The following is a 20,501-nucleotide window of genomic DNA, read 5'->3' as shown; positions in this document are numbered from 1 at the left end:
TTTGGCTTTTTTATCCCAAACAAGTATATAGTAACATGTACAGCACATTTATACACAGGTACAGCAGAGAGTGTGTAGACACAGGGGAAGGGACTCAGCCTAGGTCCTTAGTTTTTGAGACCTATTTATAATCTGGCAAACACTACTGAGTACCATGTGCTGCCAGAGACAGAAAGATAAATAAGACAGGGTCCCCAGCTAAGAGCATTATCAGAATTTTTCCTTCCTTTTTCTGGACCTTCAGTACTTTTTCACTGCTCACGTCACCACACTTTTGCGTGTAGCTGTCTGGGTAGCATAAAGGTTTATCTTGCAGACGCTGAAGTAAAATGATGAAGAGGGACTGGGGTGGGGGTACCTGCAATGGAGTTTAGGGCAGACAGTTCTTGCAGCCGTGCTTGCACCCTAAGCCCTCCAGCTCCACCAACAAAATGTTCTCTGTTCACACATTTCTCCTCTTCTTCCTTTAACCCCCAGTATTAACAGGGAAAAAGTCAATGCTTCATAAAGTAGCAATACAGGAAACTGAATACTACCTCTGCCCCTTGCACAGACATACTTACATCACACTGCTCATTTAATAAAAATCCCTGCATTTGTGGATATGCTTAGCTACTCAAGACACCTGGTCACCTCTTTGAGGGCAAAGCTGGTGACTTATTCCTGTGTCTTCTACACAAAAAATCATATATATAATGACTATTTTGGTAAATGTTAAAAGAAACCCCCACACACGCCCCTCAAAAAACATCTCTGCTTTTTTCATCCTATGTAAAATATACTATCTTTTCTGGGAAGAAAAAGATAACTGTGACACTTCTGTAATGTCTAAAATACACATTCCTAGATGTCCTCCCTATCTCCCCACCAATTTCCTAGGCCAGACAAGCCATGAAAAAATTCTTAAGATTACGCCCAAGTCTCCAGTGAAGGGCCATAAACCAATGAGCCTTACATGCCACATGAGCTGCCAAGGACACACGGTGACCATGCAGTGAGTTAACGTTTTGAACATAATCTTGTCATAATTTTCTAACTGTATTATTATTTTTCATTAATATGATGTGTGAATTCCAAGTGTAATTATTAGCACATGGTCAAAGTGTAGAAACCTGCAGAAGTGACATCACAAAACATACATATATGAATTTGCTGAGCTATCACCGAAGCACAGAGTGACATCTGACAATGCCCTGGAACAGGGAGCAATATGTATAGAAACTCAAAGTTACTAGAAGCTATCACTTAAGGTATTAGTACACATTTTACTTTGACTCTATTTCCTGACTGGAGTGTTTAGTGTTATGGACCTGCATGATTAAACTATTTCTACCTCCAGATAAAGAGACCTTCCTATGTCTTCATTTAAATTCAACATATGATTCTAATGCTAGAAATATACACACTACTGAAAATAAAGTATAAAACATACCCATTTACTTTAGATGTTTTACAGAAGAATCAAACTCCAATTGCAGCCAGAAAAAAAGTAGTTTTATAAATGTAGTTGGCACTCTATCCTAAGAATTTCCTCCCTTAATAAGCAAAGTTAGCTTTCACTTCAAGTTAAGTTTGAATTTCACCAGTCATATCAAGTAACCACATCTAACTATCTTACCATTAAAAAAAAAAAAATCAACTAGAAAGGATACATTTATATGCCTGTTAACATTCTACAGTAGTTACTCAAGACCTACAGACATAGCTTTGGTGACATACTATGGTTGTACTTTCCCAGTAAAACATAGTACTGTCTGGGACACACACCTACCCTCTCCTGAGGCCTACAGGACTAACCTAAATGCAATTGGTTAACACTTTCTGAATAACTCCTGAAAACCCTCTACCACCAGCAATACCACATACTCCACTGTTTTAACCACCGTGGTTTTTCAACCTACCACCAATTTGACCTTGATCTGATGATCTTAATCACTTCAACCCTGGTTTCTGCACTGCACTATTTGGCTCTGGAACTCAGTGTCTGAACTTGGCCTCAGCACTACTGTTTGTTAGGATCACTCAGTCTCCCACCTTCACCCCAGGTATCCTTCTTATGGCTAGGTGTACCCTACTCCAGACTAGTCCTATCAATAAGAAAGTGGAGATTAGAAAAGTGCACCCAATTACAGAATCACGGAAAAAATGAATGCTCAATGGACCTCTTAGGGAAGTGCATCATAACTAGGTAATAACTGTAAAGCATATCTTCCCCAAAGTCATACCACATACATAACATGCAGAAAGCCATTAAGGGCCTAGTATGTGTACAATAACAATAACTACTTAAAAATGAATTAGTAAGCATACTATAACCTCAAGCACTTGAAAAATAAGATTGACCACTTAACAGGGAACAAAGAATTAGTGTAAAACAAATCAATAAGTAAACTTACAGGGAAAAATACTTAGAACATAATCTGAAGTTTATTACAGAACTGTTTTAATTATTAATAGTTAGGTAATGGTAAATTATTGCCCTTCTACTAACATTTTCTTGGTCAGTTTGTGTCAGCACCAATCACTACATTTCACTTCAGGACCACTCCTATTTAGAAAACAAATAAATTACAGGGAATGAAAGGAGAAAGCCATTTAGCTTTTCACCTGCAGTCAAGATAACATAACAGATATCATTCTATATAAAACTGTTATTTCTTGCAAATCAAAACCACAATGAGGGCCAGGCACGGTGGCTCACGCCTGTAATCCTAGCACTCTGGGAGGCCGAGGCAGGCTGATTGTTCGAGGTCAGGAGTTCGAAACCAGCCTAAGCAAAAGTGAGACCCCCGTCTCTACTATAAAGAGAAAGAAATTAATTGGCCAACTAATATTTATATAGAAAAAGTTAGCCGGGCATGGCGGCGCATGCCTGTAGTCCCAGCTACTCGGGAGGCTGAGGCAGCAGGATCGCTTGAGCCCAGGAGTTTGAGGTTGCTGTGAGCTAGGCTGATGCCACAGCACTCACTCTAGCCTGGGCAACAAAGTAAGACTCTGTCTCAAAAAAAAAAAAAAAACACAATGAGATATCGCTTAACTCCAGTGAGAACAGCCTTTATCAAAAAGTCCCCAAACAACAAATGCCGGCGCGGATGCGGAGAGAGAGGAACACTCCTACACTGCTGGTGGGACTGCAAACTAGTTCAACCTCTGTGGAAAGCAATATGGAGACACCTCAAAGCGATACTAGTAGATCTACCATTTGATCCAGCAATTCCACTACTGGGCATCTACCCAAAAGATCAAAAGTCACTTTATGAAAAAGACACCTGCACTCAAATGTTTATAGCAGCACAATTCACAACTGCAAAGCTGTGGAAACAACCCAAGTGCCCATCAATTCATGAGTGGATTCATAAAATGTGGTATATGTATACCATGGAATACTACTCAGCTTTAAGAAACAATGGTGATATAGCATCTCTTGTATATTCCTGGATAGAGCTGGAACCCATTCTACTAAGTGAAGTATCTCAAGAATGGAAAACCCAGCACCACATGTACTCACCAGCAAATTGGTATTAATGGATCAACACCTAAGTGGACATATAGGAGTAACATTTATCGGGTGTCGAGAGGGTGGGAGGGAGGAGGAGGGGATGGGTATATACAACGAATAAGATGTGCAACATTTGGGGGATGGACACGCTTGAAGCTCTTACTCGAGGGGAGAGGGGGGCATGCGCAATATATGTATCCGTAACACTTATACCCCTATAATACGCTAAAATAAAAAAAAATAAAACTGTTATTTCTAATCGTATCCACAAAATAACAATTTTTGTATCCTTCAAAACAGACCCACTCTACACAGAGAGCCAGGCCAAGTAGGCCCAGCTGTTCAAGCTACATTCATGCTTTCACAGGCATAAGGTTCTTCCCAACAGCCGCCTGGTAGCAGCTGAGCACCACTCACACTAGTGCAGTTATTCAAGTGAGTATCAGTTGCTGGGATCTCTTCACACCAGAGCTCAGAATCAACATGCCCTTTATTATCTAGCCACAGTCTGGACTTTTGGAGGATAAATAGACTTTATTTTGAATTTAAAGTAAAAGTTATTAATAAGCCCACATAAAAACCTTGTCCTAAAACTAAATAATCTTATTTCATAATAGGCTCAAATTGCATATTAAATATGCATTTGCTCCAAGATTCATTCATCATCTTCAACACTGTCCTCAAATTATCTTCCCTTCCACAGGGAAAGGAATGTGATCCACAGTATTACTCCTGTGGAAAATTAATGAACTTCCCCAAAGTTAAAATAAATGTAATTAATACACAAAAACTCCAGAAACTCTTATGATCACAAGTTCTATTAACAAGGGTCTTCTCTGGCATACACAAAAAGCCTAAGATGCTTCTGCACAAACTCAAAAGCTGCAAAGGATAGTTTCTAGCAACAATAAAATCCTGCTACTGATTGAAGAAACTGATGTGTCAACAAATCAGCAATAACCTAATCGGACTCAGGCACAGCTTAACTGGAATCAGAGTAAAATTAGGAAAAATACTAAATGAAATTTGAAACTGGACCACGGAACCATTTCTTTGAACAAAGGAAGTTCAACATGATATATATAAATAGGCACAAGAATATAGAATAGACTCTTACAGATTTAAGTCCTAATAAAAATAACTTATATATGTAACCCTTAACACTTGTACACCCATAATACGCTAAAATAAAATATAAATAAATAAAAAAATAACTTAAATTCCTTTTTTAAAAAAAGCCAACAAGTACTTTGTCACTTACCTATTATGTGCCAGGCACTGATCTGGGTGATTGGAAACCAGCAATGAACAAGTGCCTGCCCTTATGAAGGTACCTTTTAATGGGGAAAGTCACACAATAAACAAATACACATATGTCAGGGATAATCTGTACTTTGAAGAAAAATAAATCAGAATAAGGAGTATAGAAAGGGAAGGGAGAGATGATGATTTTATGTAGTATGGTCAGGTAGAGACTGATTGTATGCCTGTTATTACCACCAACAGTCATTTTTTCACACCAGAAAATCACTTTCCAAACCTACATTTTATTCAGCAATACCAATACTGGTGTCACTTGTTATTTCACTGCTCCTGTTATTTCACTGCTCCTTATCATGTGTAAGACTCCTACAAAAAGGGAGGGAAAATGGCCTCCTACAAAAATGATAACTAAGTCAAAAATTACCTCGGGGAGCCTATAGAGTGCTAGGAAATGTGTGGATACAACAGGAAGCAAAATCAGACACTAGCCCTGTCTGTCCACAAAGAGATTCCACTTTAATAAGGGAATCATGCAATCATACAAAACTGTCTCAACAAATTAAACTTGTCAGAAACATTCTTTGGGGAAAAATAAAGTACACAGTACTTCAAGAATATATGAGGTGACTTCTGGGAAAAATGACACATTAAACACATGACTGCATTATTACCCCTTCCAGAAACCCAACTAAAAACAGCAAAGGCACAAATTCTCATTGAAAAAAACTGAAGAGGAAGTGATGAAATTTTGGAAGCTGGAAAGCAGATGGTGAAAACTAACCTAGACCTAGCCAACGCAAGAGTGCTAAATCCTAAACCAGACATAGAGATATCTGAAAAGCAACCTAATTTATACCATAGCCACCACTGGCAGCAAGAGATATGCTGGTACCCTGAAGTAGGAGGACTGGTTAAAAATCTATTTAAGAAGCAAAACAGACCCCTCATCCACTCCATGCTTCTGGGCCAAGGGCCCTCATCCACCATAGCAGAAGACAAAAGGTTTTCTCCAAGGACGTGGTAGTCACCCAGAGCAGTTCCATAATGTGTGTATGTGTGGGGGGGGGGGGGCAAAAAAAAAAAGAGGAATTCATTGAACTCCGATAGAATGTTGATGTTTCCACCCCTCGCAACCTCCCTCAGCTTATAGCACATTACTGCTACAACAAAGTTTTGTCAAGAAGCCCCACCCATACCTAGAGATTCACAACAGATTTTGAGAACCCCACTTAATAAGAAGGTGTTAAGACTGTTATGGCTAATTTGGGCTATCCTGGTTCCCATGCATTTCTATATGAATTTTAGAGTCAGTTTGTCAATTTCTACAAAAAAAGCAGCTGTGATTTTGATGGAGATTGGGTTGAATCTATAGGTGAATTTGGGAAGAACTGTCATCTTAACAATATTAAGTCTCCTAATCCATGAACATGGGATGCTTTTCCATTTATATAGGTCCTCTTTAATTTCTTTCAACAATGTTTTACAGTTTTCAGTGTGTAAGTCTTATACTTCATCTGTAAAATGTATTCCTAAGTATTTTATTCTTTTTAGTGCTATCATAAATGATTTTTTTTTAAATTTCATTTTTGGATTGTTCAATGCTAGAAATATAATTGATTTTCTTATATTGCTCTTTTATCATGCAACCTTGCTGAACTTGTTTATTAGCTCTGAGATTTTTGTTTTTAAAAGATTCCTTAAGATTTTCTACATATGAGATCGTGTCATCTGCAAAGACAGACTTTTACTTCTTCCTTTCCGATATGAACACCTTTTATTTCCTTTTCTTGCCCAGTCGCTCTGGCTAGAAGAACTTCCGATACATTGTTGAATAAACGTGCTGAGAGTAGACATCTTCGTCTTGTAACCGATCTTAGGGGGAAAACTTTTAATCTTTACCACTTAAGTATGATATAAACTGGGTTTTTCATAGATACTCTTTGGCAAAAGTTCCCTTTTATCCCAAGTTTGAATATTTTTACCATGAAAGGGAGGTATACTTGGTCAAACGCTTTTTCTGCATCTACTGAGATGATCATATGGTTTCTGTCCTTCATTTTAATTTTCTTTTCTTTGAAAGAAAGGGTCTCACTCTGTTGCCCAGGCTCAAGTGCAGTAACATGGTCACAACTTACTGTAACCTCAAACTCCTGGACTCAAGTGATCCTCTTGCCTCAGCCTCCCAAGTAGCTAAGACTATAGGTGCAAGCCACTATGCCCGGATGTCTTTTTATTTTTCTTAAAGACAGGGTCTTACTGTGTTGCCCAGGCTGGTCTCGAACTTCTGGCTACAGGTGATATTTCTGCCTCAGCTTCCCAAAGTGCTGGGATTGCAGGCATGAGCCACCACACCTGGCCACTTCACTCTATTTATATGGTATATTACATTGATTGACTTTCACAGACTAAGCCAATGTTGCATTCCTAGGATAAATTCCATGATATGATGGTATATAATCCTATTTATGTTTGTGGATTTAGTATGGTAGCATTTTGTTGGAAATTTGGGGGCCTATATTCATAAGAGATATTAGTCTGTGAAATTTTTCTGAAACAGTGTTCCAATATCCATCTCCAGTTCACTGGAGGCAGCTGTTTCTAAAGCAACAGCAATGGCAGCTTCCTGATTTGTAGCTATATACTATTTTTTTAAAATTCAGTGGTTCTAGTGGTGGCCTCAGATATAAAAGTTCCCAAAGTTCAGTTCTACAATGTTCTAGGCATCGTTCCTGCTCCTCTAGCCCTTCTAATAATTTTTTCTAAGCACCTACATCCTAAATTATTTCCCTTAAAATGTCTAGCTTTCCATTCCCTGCACTAACACAAAGACCTAAACAAACAGAAAAGGAAATTAACTTAAAACAAAGAGGGACTATGAAGGAAATAAAGACTTCCGAAAAAACAAGGGAAAGGACTGCATCCATGAAATTTAAATAAGAACAGAATGCTATAAAGAGACATTAAGAGAAGTTATTATTATAGAAATGTAAAATATGATAGCAAAAATTAGAAGGTAAAATTAAAAACATCTTTTAGTAGATGAAAAGTATTTTTTTTGAAAAAGTAAAAAAACCAAAGGATCAAAGCAAAAGGCCCAGCATTTGAATAACCGGAGTGTGAGGAAGTAATAAAAGGAGAAAATCATCAGTAAAATAATTCAAGAAAATTTCCAAGAACTGAAGGACATAAATTTCCAGACCAAAGAAATCCAACAAAATGATCAACACAATGGATGAAAAGGGATTCACATCAAGGAACATTCTTGTGAAACTTTAGAACTGGACCAAAAGAAAATCCTACAAACTTTTAAATTTTTCAGTTACTAGTACTTCTCCAGTAACAATGAAAGCTAGAAAACTATAGAACTACCTTCAAATTCCTTAGGAGGATCTTTTATGAGATAGAATTCTATACCCCAGAACATAAGGCTCCAAAAGGTAATTTTCTTTAATAAGACAAATAGAAAATCTAATGATTTTAAATAACTTGATGTTTTAACAATTGGCATAGAGTCCTTCTATACAACTATACAAAACTAAGTGGGGGAAAAATGCTATTTTTATAGGTGATCAAAAGGTGGAATAAGGAAAAAAAACTAATCATATTAATAGAATACTACTGATTTCTGCTGGTTTATATTGTTTATATTATATAAATTTAAGTTTATATTATACAAGTATTTCTGCTTTAACATATTAATACATGTTTCTGAAAACTCTTGCACTCTGCACATATTAAAAATAACAGTGCGACAAAAAAAATTTTTTAAAAATACCTGCTGCTTTGCTTCAGGAAACAAAATAAATAAATAAATGTGCAAATGCGAGAAACAATGTTAGAATAGATCACTCAAAACCTGCACAGCTTTGATACCAGAGCACCAGCAGTAACATAAATAGTAATTAGTACCTCAGAAGATAACTTGGACAGGCCAGGCAGTTTAGTGTGGATAGAGCTGCATCAAGAGATGCTTTTAACTGCATAAAAACCAGTAGAAATGGTGGTTTGCAGGAATTAAGTCAACAGAGATAGAAGCAGAGATCTGAACACAAGAATAAGACTAGCTAACAGAGCAAAGCTAGGCATGTACCTCTCTTGGGGAGAGAAGCCTGGGTACAGGCATTTACTTCTAATTGTCTTAAAATAAAGTTGAAAGCAGAGCTGAGGGCTTTCTTTCTTCCCCTTCTGAAGATTATTACTGTACTCTTGCTATTCTGGCTCCCCTTTACTAGGATTTACTAGGAAAAGGTACATATAAATCAATACAACTTCCAATTATAACATCATTTCTCTATTTACCAGTTACATATGAGCTCACTGGAATTACAGAAGCATTTGTAGCAGAATGCACTGAATTAATACTTTAAATACCAAAAACTAATCTAAACTAAAATGTAATGTATGACTACTAAAAGCATAAGGAGGGAAAAAATATGTATTATGAAGACAACAAGGCAAAGTCAACAATGTCCCACTGTCATCTAGATATGGAGATAAACACCAAAGGAGCACTGAAAATAGTTGAAGGTAATCTTTGTCAAGAGAAGTCTTGGAGAACTCCTCAGTCCTTAAATCATGCATACAAACACACATATGTTGCTAGACAGTCATAGGTTGTGTTTTTCTTCAAGGCACAGATTAGAAAAATCGGAATCAGAGAAGTCAGAGAAGATTTCCCCAAGGAAATGAACACTGAGTGGAGACCTGAGGGATATGTACAAGTCAATGCACGGATGAGAGAAATCCAAAGGAAATCCCACATGCCAAGGCCCATATTAGGAGGAGCATAGTAAAGGACTGAATAAAGGGTTTCACAGTTAGAGAAGAATAAGCAAGTTCAAGTATGGTATGAGATAAAACTGCAGTCAAGACAGGCCAGCCTATGTAGAAAAGAACTTTAGGTAGGTTGACCTGAGCAAATATGTCCTAATTTGTCCAGGACAATTTCCATTTATGCCGGTTGTCCCTGAATAATTATTAATAACTCCCTCTTCACACACAAAAGTATCCCAATTTGGATGGTAAATTATATGTTCATCCTACTATTAGGTAGTATTAAGGATTTTAGTCTTTATCCTAGAAGCTACTAAAGTGTTTTAAGCAAAGGGTGTGAAATGATTACATTTTTAGTACGGAATCTTAGAAGGACAAGTATTCTGGTCCCCCAGCCAACGTTTCGTTTTAACAACATGGAGTAAGAATCAACTTTAAATCAACCTTTAAGAATGTCTCCTCGTTACTGTGAACATTCTTGAACAAGTGTTTTAAATTCATGATCTCTTTCCTCTCACTGCCCCTCATTTATGGCCAGTGGCTTTGCTCCACTACTTTTCACTAACATAAGGCTCTCCTCACAGTCAACAATCATCTCCCGGGCAAAGACAATGGTTACTTTTTAGGTTTTATCAAACTGAAAAATAATCTCCTTGGTCCATGGCTCAACCATTACTTATCTACCTCTCCATTACTTATCATCTCCAGTATGGGTTTTCCTTCCTCTACCTAGTCCTCATATGTAGACATTTTCCATGTCTCTGAGTACTCCAAATTGCCAGCTGACATCTCCACCTAAAAGTCCAACACATACACTACTAACCCTGAGTAGGGTCCTCCAAACCTATTCCTTACCCACCCATCTCTGTTAAGAAGCAACACTGTCTACCCAGGTACGCATGCTTGGAAGCAAACCTTAGACTTCTTATTCTCCCCAAACCCTATGCTCAGTATTCTAAATATACCCTCTCTCCTTTCTCATTACCCACCTCAGTTCAAGGGCTGCCACATTACTCCCCAGGCATCCTTACTCCGAGTTATTACCTCTACTCTTGTTTCCCTCCAGAGCACAGCCAGACTGATCATGTCACTTTCTGCCTGAAATTCCTGAGGATCCTCATTACCTAGAATGTATTCCTCTCTTACCCCATATATATGGCTCTAGTATTATGAATTATTTGACATTCAGCACAATTCCCTCTCCTAACATTTTCCGTTTAGAAGTCAAGTCCTACTTACCTCCCAATACATGGCTCAGACACCATCACCTCCCCAATGCCCCTGGGAGGTCTTTCAAAATTTCCCAAGGCTCCTCGCCTGCCTTAGGTGGCAGTCTGCATCTTCAAAGTACCATGTGGATACTGCTATCACAGCACTTAATACATTTTATTAGTGTGCTACATTTATAGTATCACAATACTATAGTGTTGGTTTTCTGTCTTCCCCACTAGACTGTAAGCAACTTGACATGGGAACTTAGTATTTCATCTCTCCCCAACATCTGGTTCAAAGCCTGTCATAAAGTACCTGTTCCACAAAAATACATTTAGAATAAAAATGAAAGAACATTTCTGTCATGAACAGTCAAAATTTTGAGGTTTTAATTTCTTTTAAATTATTAAGTCATGGAGTAAGGTAGTCCTTTTAAGAAGGAGCAAAAGATAAAGGTCTCTTTCAATAATTCATCTTCACACTTTCATTAGCAAATGAAGCCCTCAGTATTTCAAACAGCTGTTTCAATTACTGCACCCTGCTGACAAATCCTAAATTACCTCCCTGGAGGCTATGAAATATAAATGTGAAAAACACACATCTAGTACCATTTCAAAAAGTAGCACCCAAAGGGATCTGAAAATCAACTGTCCTGTGTAAGACTTCAAGTCCCAAGCACAGATGACAGTGCTTTGTGAGCCTGCTTCCTGTGGTAAATCAGAATGTGCCTGCAGAACAACGCTACTGTTCAAAATCAGTTGCTTAAATCAGATGATTCAAGACATCATTTAGCAGTGAAAGTGTTAATTCTATTATCATCAATAAATCCAAATCAAGTGAAGACAAAAAAAATAAATTTAAAAAGGACCCAGTAGATTAGCTAAGGAAAGCCCCATTTATCACCTAGGTCTACACCAAAATTATCAGCAGAAACCTAAGATTATGACCAGAGTGCAGAATCTTTTCACTCCTTTATGCTAATGAGCATAACAATAAAACTAGATCTAGAACTAGAACTAGATCTAGAACGAGAAAGAAGCTGGGTGCGGTGGCCATACCTGTAATCCTAGCACTCAGGGAGGCAGTGGCAGGAGGATCTCTTGATTTCAGGAGTTTGAGACCAGCCTGAGTAAGAGCTAGATCCCATCTCTACTAAAAACAGAAAAAATTAGCCAGGCATGGTGGCACGCTGGTAGTCCCAGCTATGGGACAGGGCGGGTGCTACTGAGGCAGAAGGATCCCTTGAACTCAGGACTTTGAGGTTGCTGTGAGCTAGGCTGAGGCCACAGCACTCTAGCCCAGGCAACAAAGAAAGACTCTGTCTCAAAAAAAAAAAGACTAGAAAGAACCTCCAGAAATTAATATTAAATTTCTCCAAACAGGAAATGGATACTCATCCACTGGCTGGTAGTATCAAAAATTGGTACAGGCCAGGCACAGTGGCTCATACCTGTAATCCTAGCACTCTGGGAGGCTGAGGTAGGTGGATTGCTTAAGGTCAGGAGTTCAAAACCAGCCTGAGCAAAAGCAAGACCCCATCTCTCCTGGGCTCAAGTGATTCTCCTGCCTCACCTGCCCAAGTAGCTCGGACTAAAGGAAAGGAGTGCCACACCACACCCAGGTAATTTTTTTTTTAATAGAGACGGGGTCTCACTATGCTCCCCAGGCTGATCTCAAACTCCTGGCCTCAAGAAATCCTCCCACCTTAGCCTCCCAAAGTGCTGGGATTACAGGCATGACACACTGTGCACAGCCATATAGCTCTTACATTAAGGCCAGGGGTTGTATATTATCAACTTGCTTCAACCAGGGCACAACCAGAACATTTAAAAAATGACAAAGTAATACATAAGAATGATTAAGGTTTTTGTTGTTCAATTGATCATCCTATGTATAAAGAAAACTCCCTAAAGCAGATTAGCACTTTTTATTATTTTAGGTCTGAAAACCAAACAACATGAATGTTAAAACAACCCTACAAATATCATTTAACCTTATAGGCATTTCCTAAATTTCATTCTACGAATGACCAAAATATGTAGAAAGCCAACAGAATAAATATATAGTAAGTTCAAACACATAGTAAACCCCCATCCCCAAAGAAAAGAGAGCTTAGACTTAGGTATCAGTATGCTATGTAATTTGAGCAAATGACAAGCTAGAAAAGTCTTGAGTTTCATCTTTCATAACTCTTCCTAAGATTCAGAAAACTACTACTTACTCTTTATCCCAATTATACAGATAAGGAAACACAGACTTAAAGACTTAAAAAGTATCTGCTCAGTCACAAGAATGAAGTTGCAACTTGTCATGCAGTGTTTTGCTTAATATCACTCCATCTCAGGCTAATATACTTGTTGATGTGCTGCTGCACATCAGTGTCTTTGTGCAGTTTATTTTTTTTTCTTTTGGTAAAGAAAGGGTCTCACTATGTTGCCCAGGCTGGTCTTAAACTCTCAAGTGATCCCTCTGGCCTTTGCCTCCCGAAGCACTGGGATTACAGGCATGAGCCACTGTGCCAGCCTATATGCATTTTTTAATGAAAACACACATTAGCAATTTCCTTACTAGGCCAGTGTAGTGGCTCATGCTTGAGGCCAGGAGTTAGAGACCAGCCTAGGCAATATAGAAAGACCCCCACTTCTACAAAAAAAATGTTTTTAATTAGCCAAGCATAGTGGCACATACCCTGTAGTCCAAGGTGGAGGCAGGAGGATCACTTGGCCTCAGGAGTTCAGGCTACAATGAGTTTTGACCACACCACTGCACTCCAGCCTAGGCAAGAGCAAGAATCAGAAGTTTCCTTACTGTGCAGTGATAAATCAAGATCAGAGGAATTCTGTTTTCCCCAAAAGAATATAATATGTAGGCTTAATTCCTAAACCTCAAATCCATTCTCCTCAAAATGGCAATGCTTGGAGATGGAGGTAGAAAGTCTACAAATCTTCAGCCCCAAATGTACCATGAAAAAATACAATCAACATTACACTTAATATTCTATTTGGTGAAAAAAGCCTTTTATTTTCATAAAGTAAGTTATTTTTGGCCCATCATGGTGGCTCATGCCTATAATCCTAGCACACTGGGAGGCCAACTGGGAGGACCACTTGAGGTAAGGCGTTCGAGACCAGTCTGAAAAAGAGCAAGACCCCATCTCTAAGAAAAATTAGCCAGGTGTGGTGGTACATGCCCAGGAGTTTGAGGTTGCAGTGAACTATGATCATGCCACTGCACTCTAGTCCAGGAGACACAGCAAGACCCTGTCTCAGGGAAAAAAAAGTTATTTTAAAAGAAGTACCACTTGTTTTAAAAGTTAAGAAATCTTGCTTAAATAACAAAACTTTTATATAATATCTCAAAGATTAATTTGAAAACACTGGCCTTGAGGCCTAATATCTATTATGCATTAAACTGTATTTCCTGGAACATCCTTTTTAATTTTTTTTTAAATAAAGGCACAGTAAATTCACTTGCTCAGCATATCTACCAATCCTAAATTATCTATTATATTAGTTACATATTAGTAAACCCCTATCACCACTTTCCTAATTAACTCATAGGTCTCAGAAAGAGAAACTTTAGGGTTAATTTGGCAGCTTTTCAAGCTTTAATATCTATCATAAGCCAAATGAATAAAAGACAACTTCTAGAATCTGGTAAGTCAAGTGGAACTTCTTAGAACTCAGTTTAAAAATATAAATTCACAATCTTTTATCTGCACTTCCAAGTTCTAACACCTAAAATTTTCATCACCTTGTTTGGTGGCAAAACCTGACCTGAATGGATATAAGGCTATATTTAGTATGTCTGTCTTTCTCCACTTACTATGACTATTAATACCTTTCCCTGCAGAAATGTTTCATGATGGAGGGCTACCCCAGACCCCACTGAGGGTATCATGTACAGTATGTGCATGGCATTACCTTCTTAAAATTGCAACTGCTTTTACTTCCAAAGCACATCTGGCCACCAGAGTTTTACATAAAAGATTGATGAACATACTTAACTTTCTGTTATGTATAGCTTTCCCACATAGTTAATAGTAAAATTCTGAAATAAGTCAATGTTTATTTTTTGTTTAAAGCACTAACTGAAGGCACTCATCATCATTCTTAGAAACTGTTTCCCAAAAAAAGCTTCCAGTAAAATATAATTATACTTGGACTCAATCAGAGTAACTGTATCTTAGATATGAGATCTGCTTTCCTGTAGATCCAGAGACCACCTGCATGGAAGCCGTGGACAAATTCTCTCCAGTAGGACCAAGTGTCTCCATGAATTCTTCTGTCTTTGAAGTATCTATCTAACGTGCTGTACAACCAAAAGAAACCAAGTAATTTTGGAATCTACAATTCTCTGAAGACTGATTTTTTTAATCTAAATCCACCTAAATGATGATTATACCTAATTAAAAACATTCAGGCTCCAAATAAAGAATACAGAAAATTATTTTTAAATAAATACAAAAGCTAAATGGACCCAAACAGACAGTAAAACATTTCTTCCTTTTAATCTTCAAAATTATACCCCAGTTATTGCTAAAAAATAACTAATTTGCAACATGATAGGTTACTAAGCACAGGCATTAGCCTTCCCACCAAACTCTAATAAAAAGGCAGTAAAGTAAACATGGAATAAATCCCTAGCACCAAAGTCAACAGAAAAGGGATCGATAGCAGATATTTCAACAAATTTCTAGAAGACGAAATTACATATCACGGAGTATGCATACAGGGGCTGCAGGGAAAAGTGAGGCAGGCCTAATATGAAGGGACGAACTGATGGAACAGCTTTGTACTTGGCCCTCCTCAGCTCCCCTTAGCTAAACTGCAGGGTCACCAGCAAGCTGGCTAATAGCACACCCCGAGCAAATGTAAAAAGGTCCTAATTTGTTCTCCCATTCAGAAGAAAGAGGGAGGAGCTACCTGAACGACAGCAGCAGCAATACTCCACCAATACCTAGTCCTTCATTTGCAAATGTAGACAAAGATCACTGGACAAAAATCAGCATTAAGAAAAAGAGCACACAAAACGAAAGGAAAAAGTGACCAGGGAGGGAAAATAGATACTCTAATTAACAGAAGGGAATTTTAAAGAGAAAACTCAAAGCTTTCAGGAAGGGGGAGGGGACAATTAACAACAAAAGAAAATAACTGGCATTTTTAGACAGACATTAAAAACCCTGGATGGCCGGGCGCGGTGGCTCATGCCTGTAATCCTAGCTCTCTGGGAGGCCGAGGTGGGCGGATTGCTCGAGGTCAGGAGTTCGAAACCAGCCTGAGCAAGAGCGAGACCCGTCTCTACTATAAATAGAAAGAAATTAATTGGCCAAATAATATATATAGAAAAAATTAGCCGGGCATGGTGGCCCATGCCTGTAGTCCCAGCCACTTGGGAGGCTGAGGCAGAAGGATTGCTTGAGCCCAGGAGTTTGAGGTTGCTGTGGGCTAGGCTGACGCCACGGCACTCATTCTAGCCTAGGCAACAAAGCGAGACTCTGTCTCCAAAAAAAAAAAAAAAAACCCTGGATGCCAGGAGACAATAGAGCAAAATATTTTCCAAGTTCTGGAAAAAATGTTAAATTATTTATTAATAGTATTCTATATCTAGCGCTATCAATTAGGCATGATAAAAAGTTGTTTTCAGGCACAGGACTCAGAAAATTTATCTCCTGCCATCCTTTCTGAATAAATGACTTAAGAATGTTCTCCAACAAAATGAAAGAAGAAATCAAGGAAAAGGAAAATATGTGATCCAAGAGGAAACTGTCTTAGGTAAATATCAGGATATCAAGGCAAAGCATAACTTAAGAGCAGAGAATTCCAGGAAAGAAAGTAGACTCAGGTCACAGATAGTATGATTAGATATCTTCAAAAAGTTTACAGATTTGCTGAAGGCAAATTTTTCTTACAAGAAAAATAAAATGCTATTTAGAGACAAACTGTACAAGAAAAGTCATGACCCAAATACAAAGCAAACTAAAATGTTTTCAGCAATTGATAGTATGTTAGAAAAGAGAATACATCTAGTCCTGATAATAGGAATACACACACATAATAGCACAAAACCTAAGAAAAATATAATCCCAAAATACTACTTGATACCTCAGAATATTATCAATAGTCAACTCCTCAGGCCCTCCTTAATTACACACTATCCCTTCCCCATGCTTTGTTTTTATTCCTCGAGCATCAATTATTGCTTAAATTATATCACCTATATTATTTCACTGATTCTAATACACACATTCTTCTCACTTTTTAATCCTGCTGAAACCAGCATGCATTTTACAAGCCATACACTTACAAGTACTGTCCGCCAGGTGGCAGCCTTGTTACTTTGTGAAAAACCTTCAGTGACTAACTCCTAGAAAAATATAAAAAGCATCAGCATCAAAATGCTTCAGACCAGACAAAAGATATTTATTTGCTTCTTGGTATATATACCTCAGAAACATAAAATAGTAATTTTTTTTAACATTTGTATCCTCTAAACACAGAACAGTGATACTTAATCTGTGTTACATTTTAACATCTTTGAAATTAGCAGGGGTCCAAGAGAAATGGATCCTACACAGTTGGCCCTGGTGTTTTTCTCTTCTAAATGGTACACATAATTGTAAGTCTTAGGCTGGGCATTGTGCTCACGCCTGTAATCCCGGCACTCTGGGAGGTGGAGGAAGGAGGATGGCTCAACGCCAGGAGTTTGAGACCACCGTGAGCAAGAGCAAGACCCCATCTCTACTAAAAAAAAATTAGAAAGAAATTAGCTGGACAACTAAAAAAAAAACCATATATATATATATATTAGCCGGGCATGGTGGCACATGCCTGTAGTCTCAGCTACTCAGTGACCCAATGGCACTCTAGCCCGGGCTAGACAGTGTCTAAAAAAAAAAAAAAAAAATTAGTAAGTCTTACAAGCAACAGCATCTAAGATTTGAAGAAATTCAGTAGCAAAAATTTGGAGAAAGATGTAGTGTGAGTGATTGACCCTTCATTTCAAAAGATGATCCCAAGAGTTGGTAAATCCAAGAAATAGAAACATAGCATAATGTTATTTTTGAGTTATAGAACTAAACATCCAAGAAAATAAAAATAAGGGATAATTAGACTGTCTCCTGGAAAGCAGAAGTACAGTTTCAATTTTTCACTATAAGCCATCCTATAAGTGTTTTTATTTTTACCCCGTCCACATACTTTTCTATCAACCGTTTTTAAAGTACTTGATAGGAAGGAGAAATAGAAATACATACACACACGCACAAGTCACACAGAGACTGCGACAGAGACTGACACACAGACGCAGACAGAAGAGCTCAGGGGAAATCAGAGTCAAAGCCAGAAAACGGCACCTCCAGCAATTCCGTTGGCAGCGGCGACAGACACCGTGCCTCCAGGACCCAGACTTCGCAAGTCTCTAAAGCCTGAGCTCAACGCTGGCTGCCTGCCGGTGACAATTAAGCGCTACTGCTCGCAGGTCTACACGGGGCCAGCAAGGCGTGCAAGTCTGTGCTGCTGCCCGAGGAGCGGCGGCGCCCGCGGGTGACCATCCCCGCGGCTCCCCTCGCGCACACTCAGCGCGTGCTTCCGTCGGCACGGGGACAGGCGTGGGGACTAAGCCCGGCCTCCCCCGAACCCGACGACGCTGAGGGACGGCAACGGCCGGGCGGGACCGCGGCCGGGGGACCCGCGAGTCCGGCCGCGGCGCGCGAGCACCCAGGGGCCGTGCGCGTCCCCAGAAAAAGCCAGCCTCGGAAACGCGGGACGGCCCCGCGCGCCCCGCCCCGCAGGCGCGGAGCCCGGCGAACGTCACCGGGCCAGGACGGAGCGCGCCAAACAGGGACCCAACCCGGAGACGCGGCCGCTCCGCGCCGGCCCCTCCTCCCGCGCAGGGCCCATTCATTCTCCAGGCGGGCGGGCGGCCCGGCCCGGCCCCGCACCGCACACCCGCCGGCCGCTTTGTCTCGCGCCGGCCGGAAGCCGGGGCGCGCACTCGAGCGCGCGCCCGAGCCCGCACCCCGCACCTGGGGCCCGCGGGCCGCCCCGCCGCCTCCCCGCGGGAGAGCCCTCCTCGGCCCCGCGTCGGGCCCCGCGGTCCGAGGCCGGCGCTCCTTCCTGGCGGCCCCGGGCGCGCGCCCGGCCCGGCCCGTGGGTACCCGGACAGGCGCGGCATCGCGGCCCCGCCACGAACCCGAATCTCCCCTTCCGGGGGCGGAAACCTGCTGCCCCGAGCGCGAGGGCGCCGCGGCGGGGCAGAGCCCGGAGCCCGCGCCCACTCACCTGAGCAGCAGCTGGTCGTGCTCGGCCTTGCACTTGCCCAGCTCGATCTGCAGCTTGGCGCGCTCGCGGGCCGTGTCGTCCAGCGCGCGGCGCGCGTCGGCCAGCTCGGTCTCGTAGAGCGCCTTGAGGCCGGTGAGCTCGCGGCCGCGCACCTCCTCGCGCTCCGTCACCTGCAGCTGCAGCGCGCTGTTCTCCGTCTCCAGGCTGCGCACCTTGTCGATGTACACCGCCAGCCGGTCGTTGAGCTCGCGCAGCTCCTCCTTCTCCTGCAGCCGCGACAGCCGCGTGGGGCTCAGCGGCGTGGAGGGGCCGCCCGCGCGGCTGCCGGCCCGCGGCGGCACGGGGGTCGCGGTCGCCATGGCGCGCGGCAGGGCGATCGGCGGAGCGGGCGGCGCACGGGACGAAGCCGGACGGCGGAGGGAGAAGCACCTGGCTGGCGGGCGGCACAAAGGGCAAAGGCGGAGGACTGCGAATCAGTCAGTCGGCCGTAAGATGCCCTCTGCAAGCCAGCACGCACGCACGCGCGGGAAGATGCGGAGCGAGGGCGACCGAGAGGCCGAGCGGGAGCGCGCCGCCGCCGAGTCTCCTGCCCTCAGCACTTTGTTCGCTCGCAGGCTGCGCGGGGCGGCGGGGCGGCGCGAGGGCGGGCGGGAGGCGAGCCGCGGGGGCGGGGGCGGCGCGGGCCGCGGCGCCGCGCTCCCAACATGGCGGAGCCCGCACGTGACCGCCCCCGGCCAATGAGGAGCGGGCCGCGCGCTCCTGCGGCTCCGGGGCCGGGCCTCCAAATTCAAAATCGAGCCCTCGGACAACCGTCGGCTCGGCGCGCCTGCTGGGCGTGGCCGGGTCGGGACGGAGGGCGGCGGGGAGGGGCGGCCGGCACTGCAGTCCCCGCGGCCCTGGGCCCGGCGCGCTCCGAGGCCTCCCGCCGCCCCGCAGGGACCCCTGGAGGGGCCGGGCCTGCGAGTGGCGGGAAGGAGCCCGGGGGTTTCCGGGGCGGGTCCGCGCCGCCGCCCACACTCGGCGGCCCAGGGAAATTCAAAAGTAAACGTCCCTGCCGGACTCTGGCGGAACTCGCCGGGGCCGGGCGGCCGCGGTGCTGTAACCTATCCCTGCGCCGCGGGAGGGCCCGGGGGACTGGCCGCCGCGGCGTTACCTAATGGACGCTCGGGCCGAGGTTCGGCGTTAGTTCGTGCCGGTTCCGAGCGCAAGTCTTTATTTTTCCCGCGAATGGAAAACGGAGTATCCTGTAGCCTCCTCCCAGTCAAATTGAGATCTTGTGTCTTGAAACCGACGGAGTTATCACAGAATAAACCAGCAGCCCTGATTTTAAATCATGCTCATGGACTGTCCCAATCCGTTTGTTTCTTAACAATTTAAGGGTTTGTAAAATCAAAAACAGCTCACAAACGATTAACATGTGACTGAGTAAATGGCATAAACTGTTGTCATACTTAATTAAAATTAGATGCATA

General features: G+C 42.0%; 1 protein-coding gene across 1 annotated transcript in view; it reads right to left on the bottom strand.

Moving 5' to 3' along the window:
• Positions 1–19,666, bottom strand: part of LMNB1 (lamin B1) — a 62,702-nt gene extending 43,036 nt beyond the window's left edge. Inside the window, exon 1 of the mRNA XM_012735500.3 lies at positions 19,030–19,666. Coding sequence (XP_012590954.1) covers positions 19,030–19,388 — 359 coding nt within the window. The 5' untranslated portion in view covers positions 19,389–19,666. The remainder of the gene's footprint in view (positions 1–19,029) is intronic.
• Between the last annotated feature and the right edge of the window lie 835 nt (positions 19,667–20,501).

The sequence above is a fragment of the Microcebus murinus genome, chromosome 11 (genome assembly GCF_040939455.1).
Source record: "Microcebus murinus isolate Inina chromosome 11, M.murinus_Inina_mat1.0, whole genome shotgun sequence".
NCBI lineage: Eukaryota > Metazoa > Chordata > Mammalia > Primates > Cheirogaleidae > Microcebus > Microcebus murinus.
This window is presented reverse-complemented; position numbering and strand designations above follow the sequence as displayed.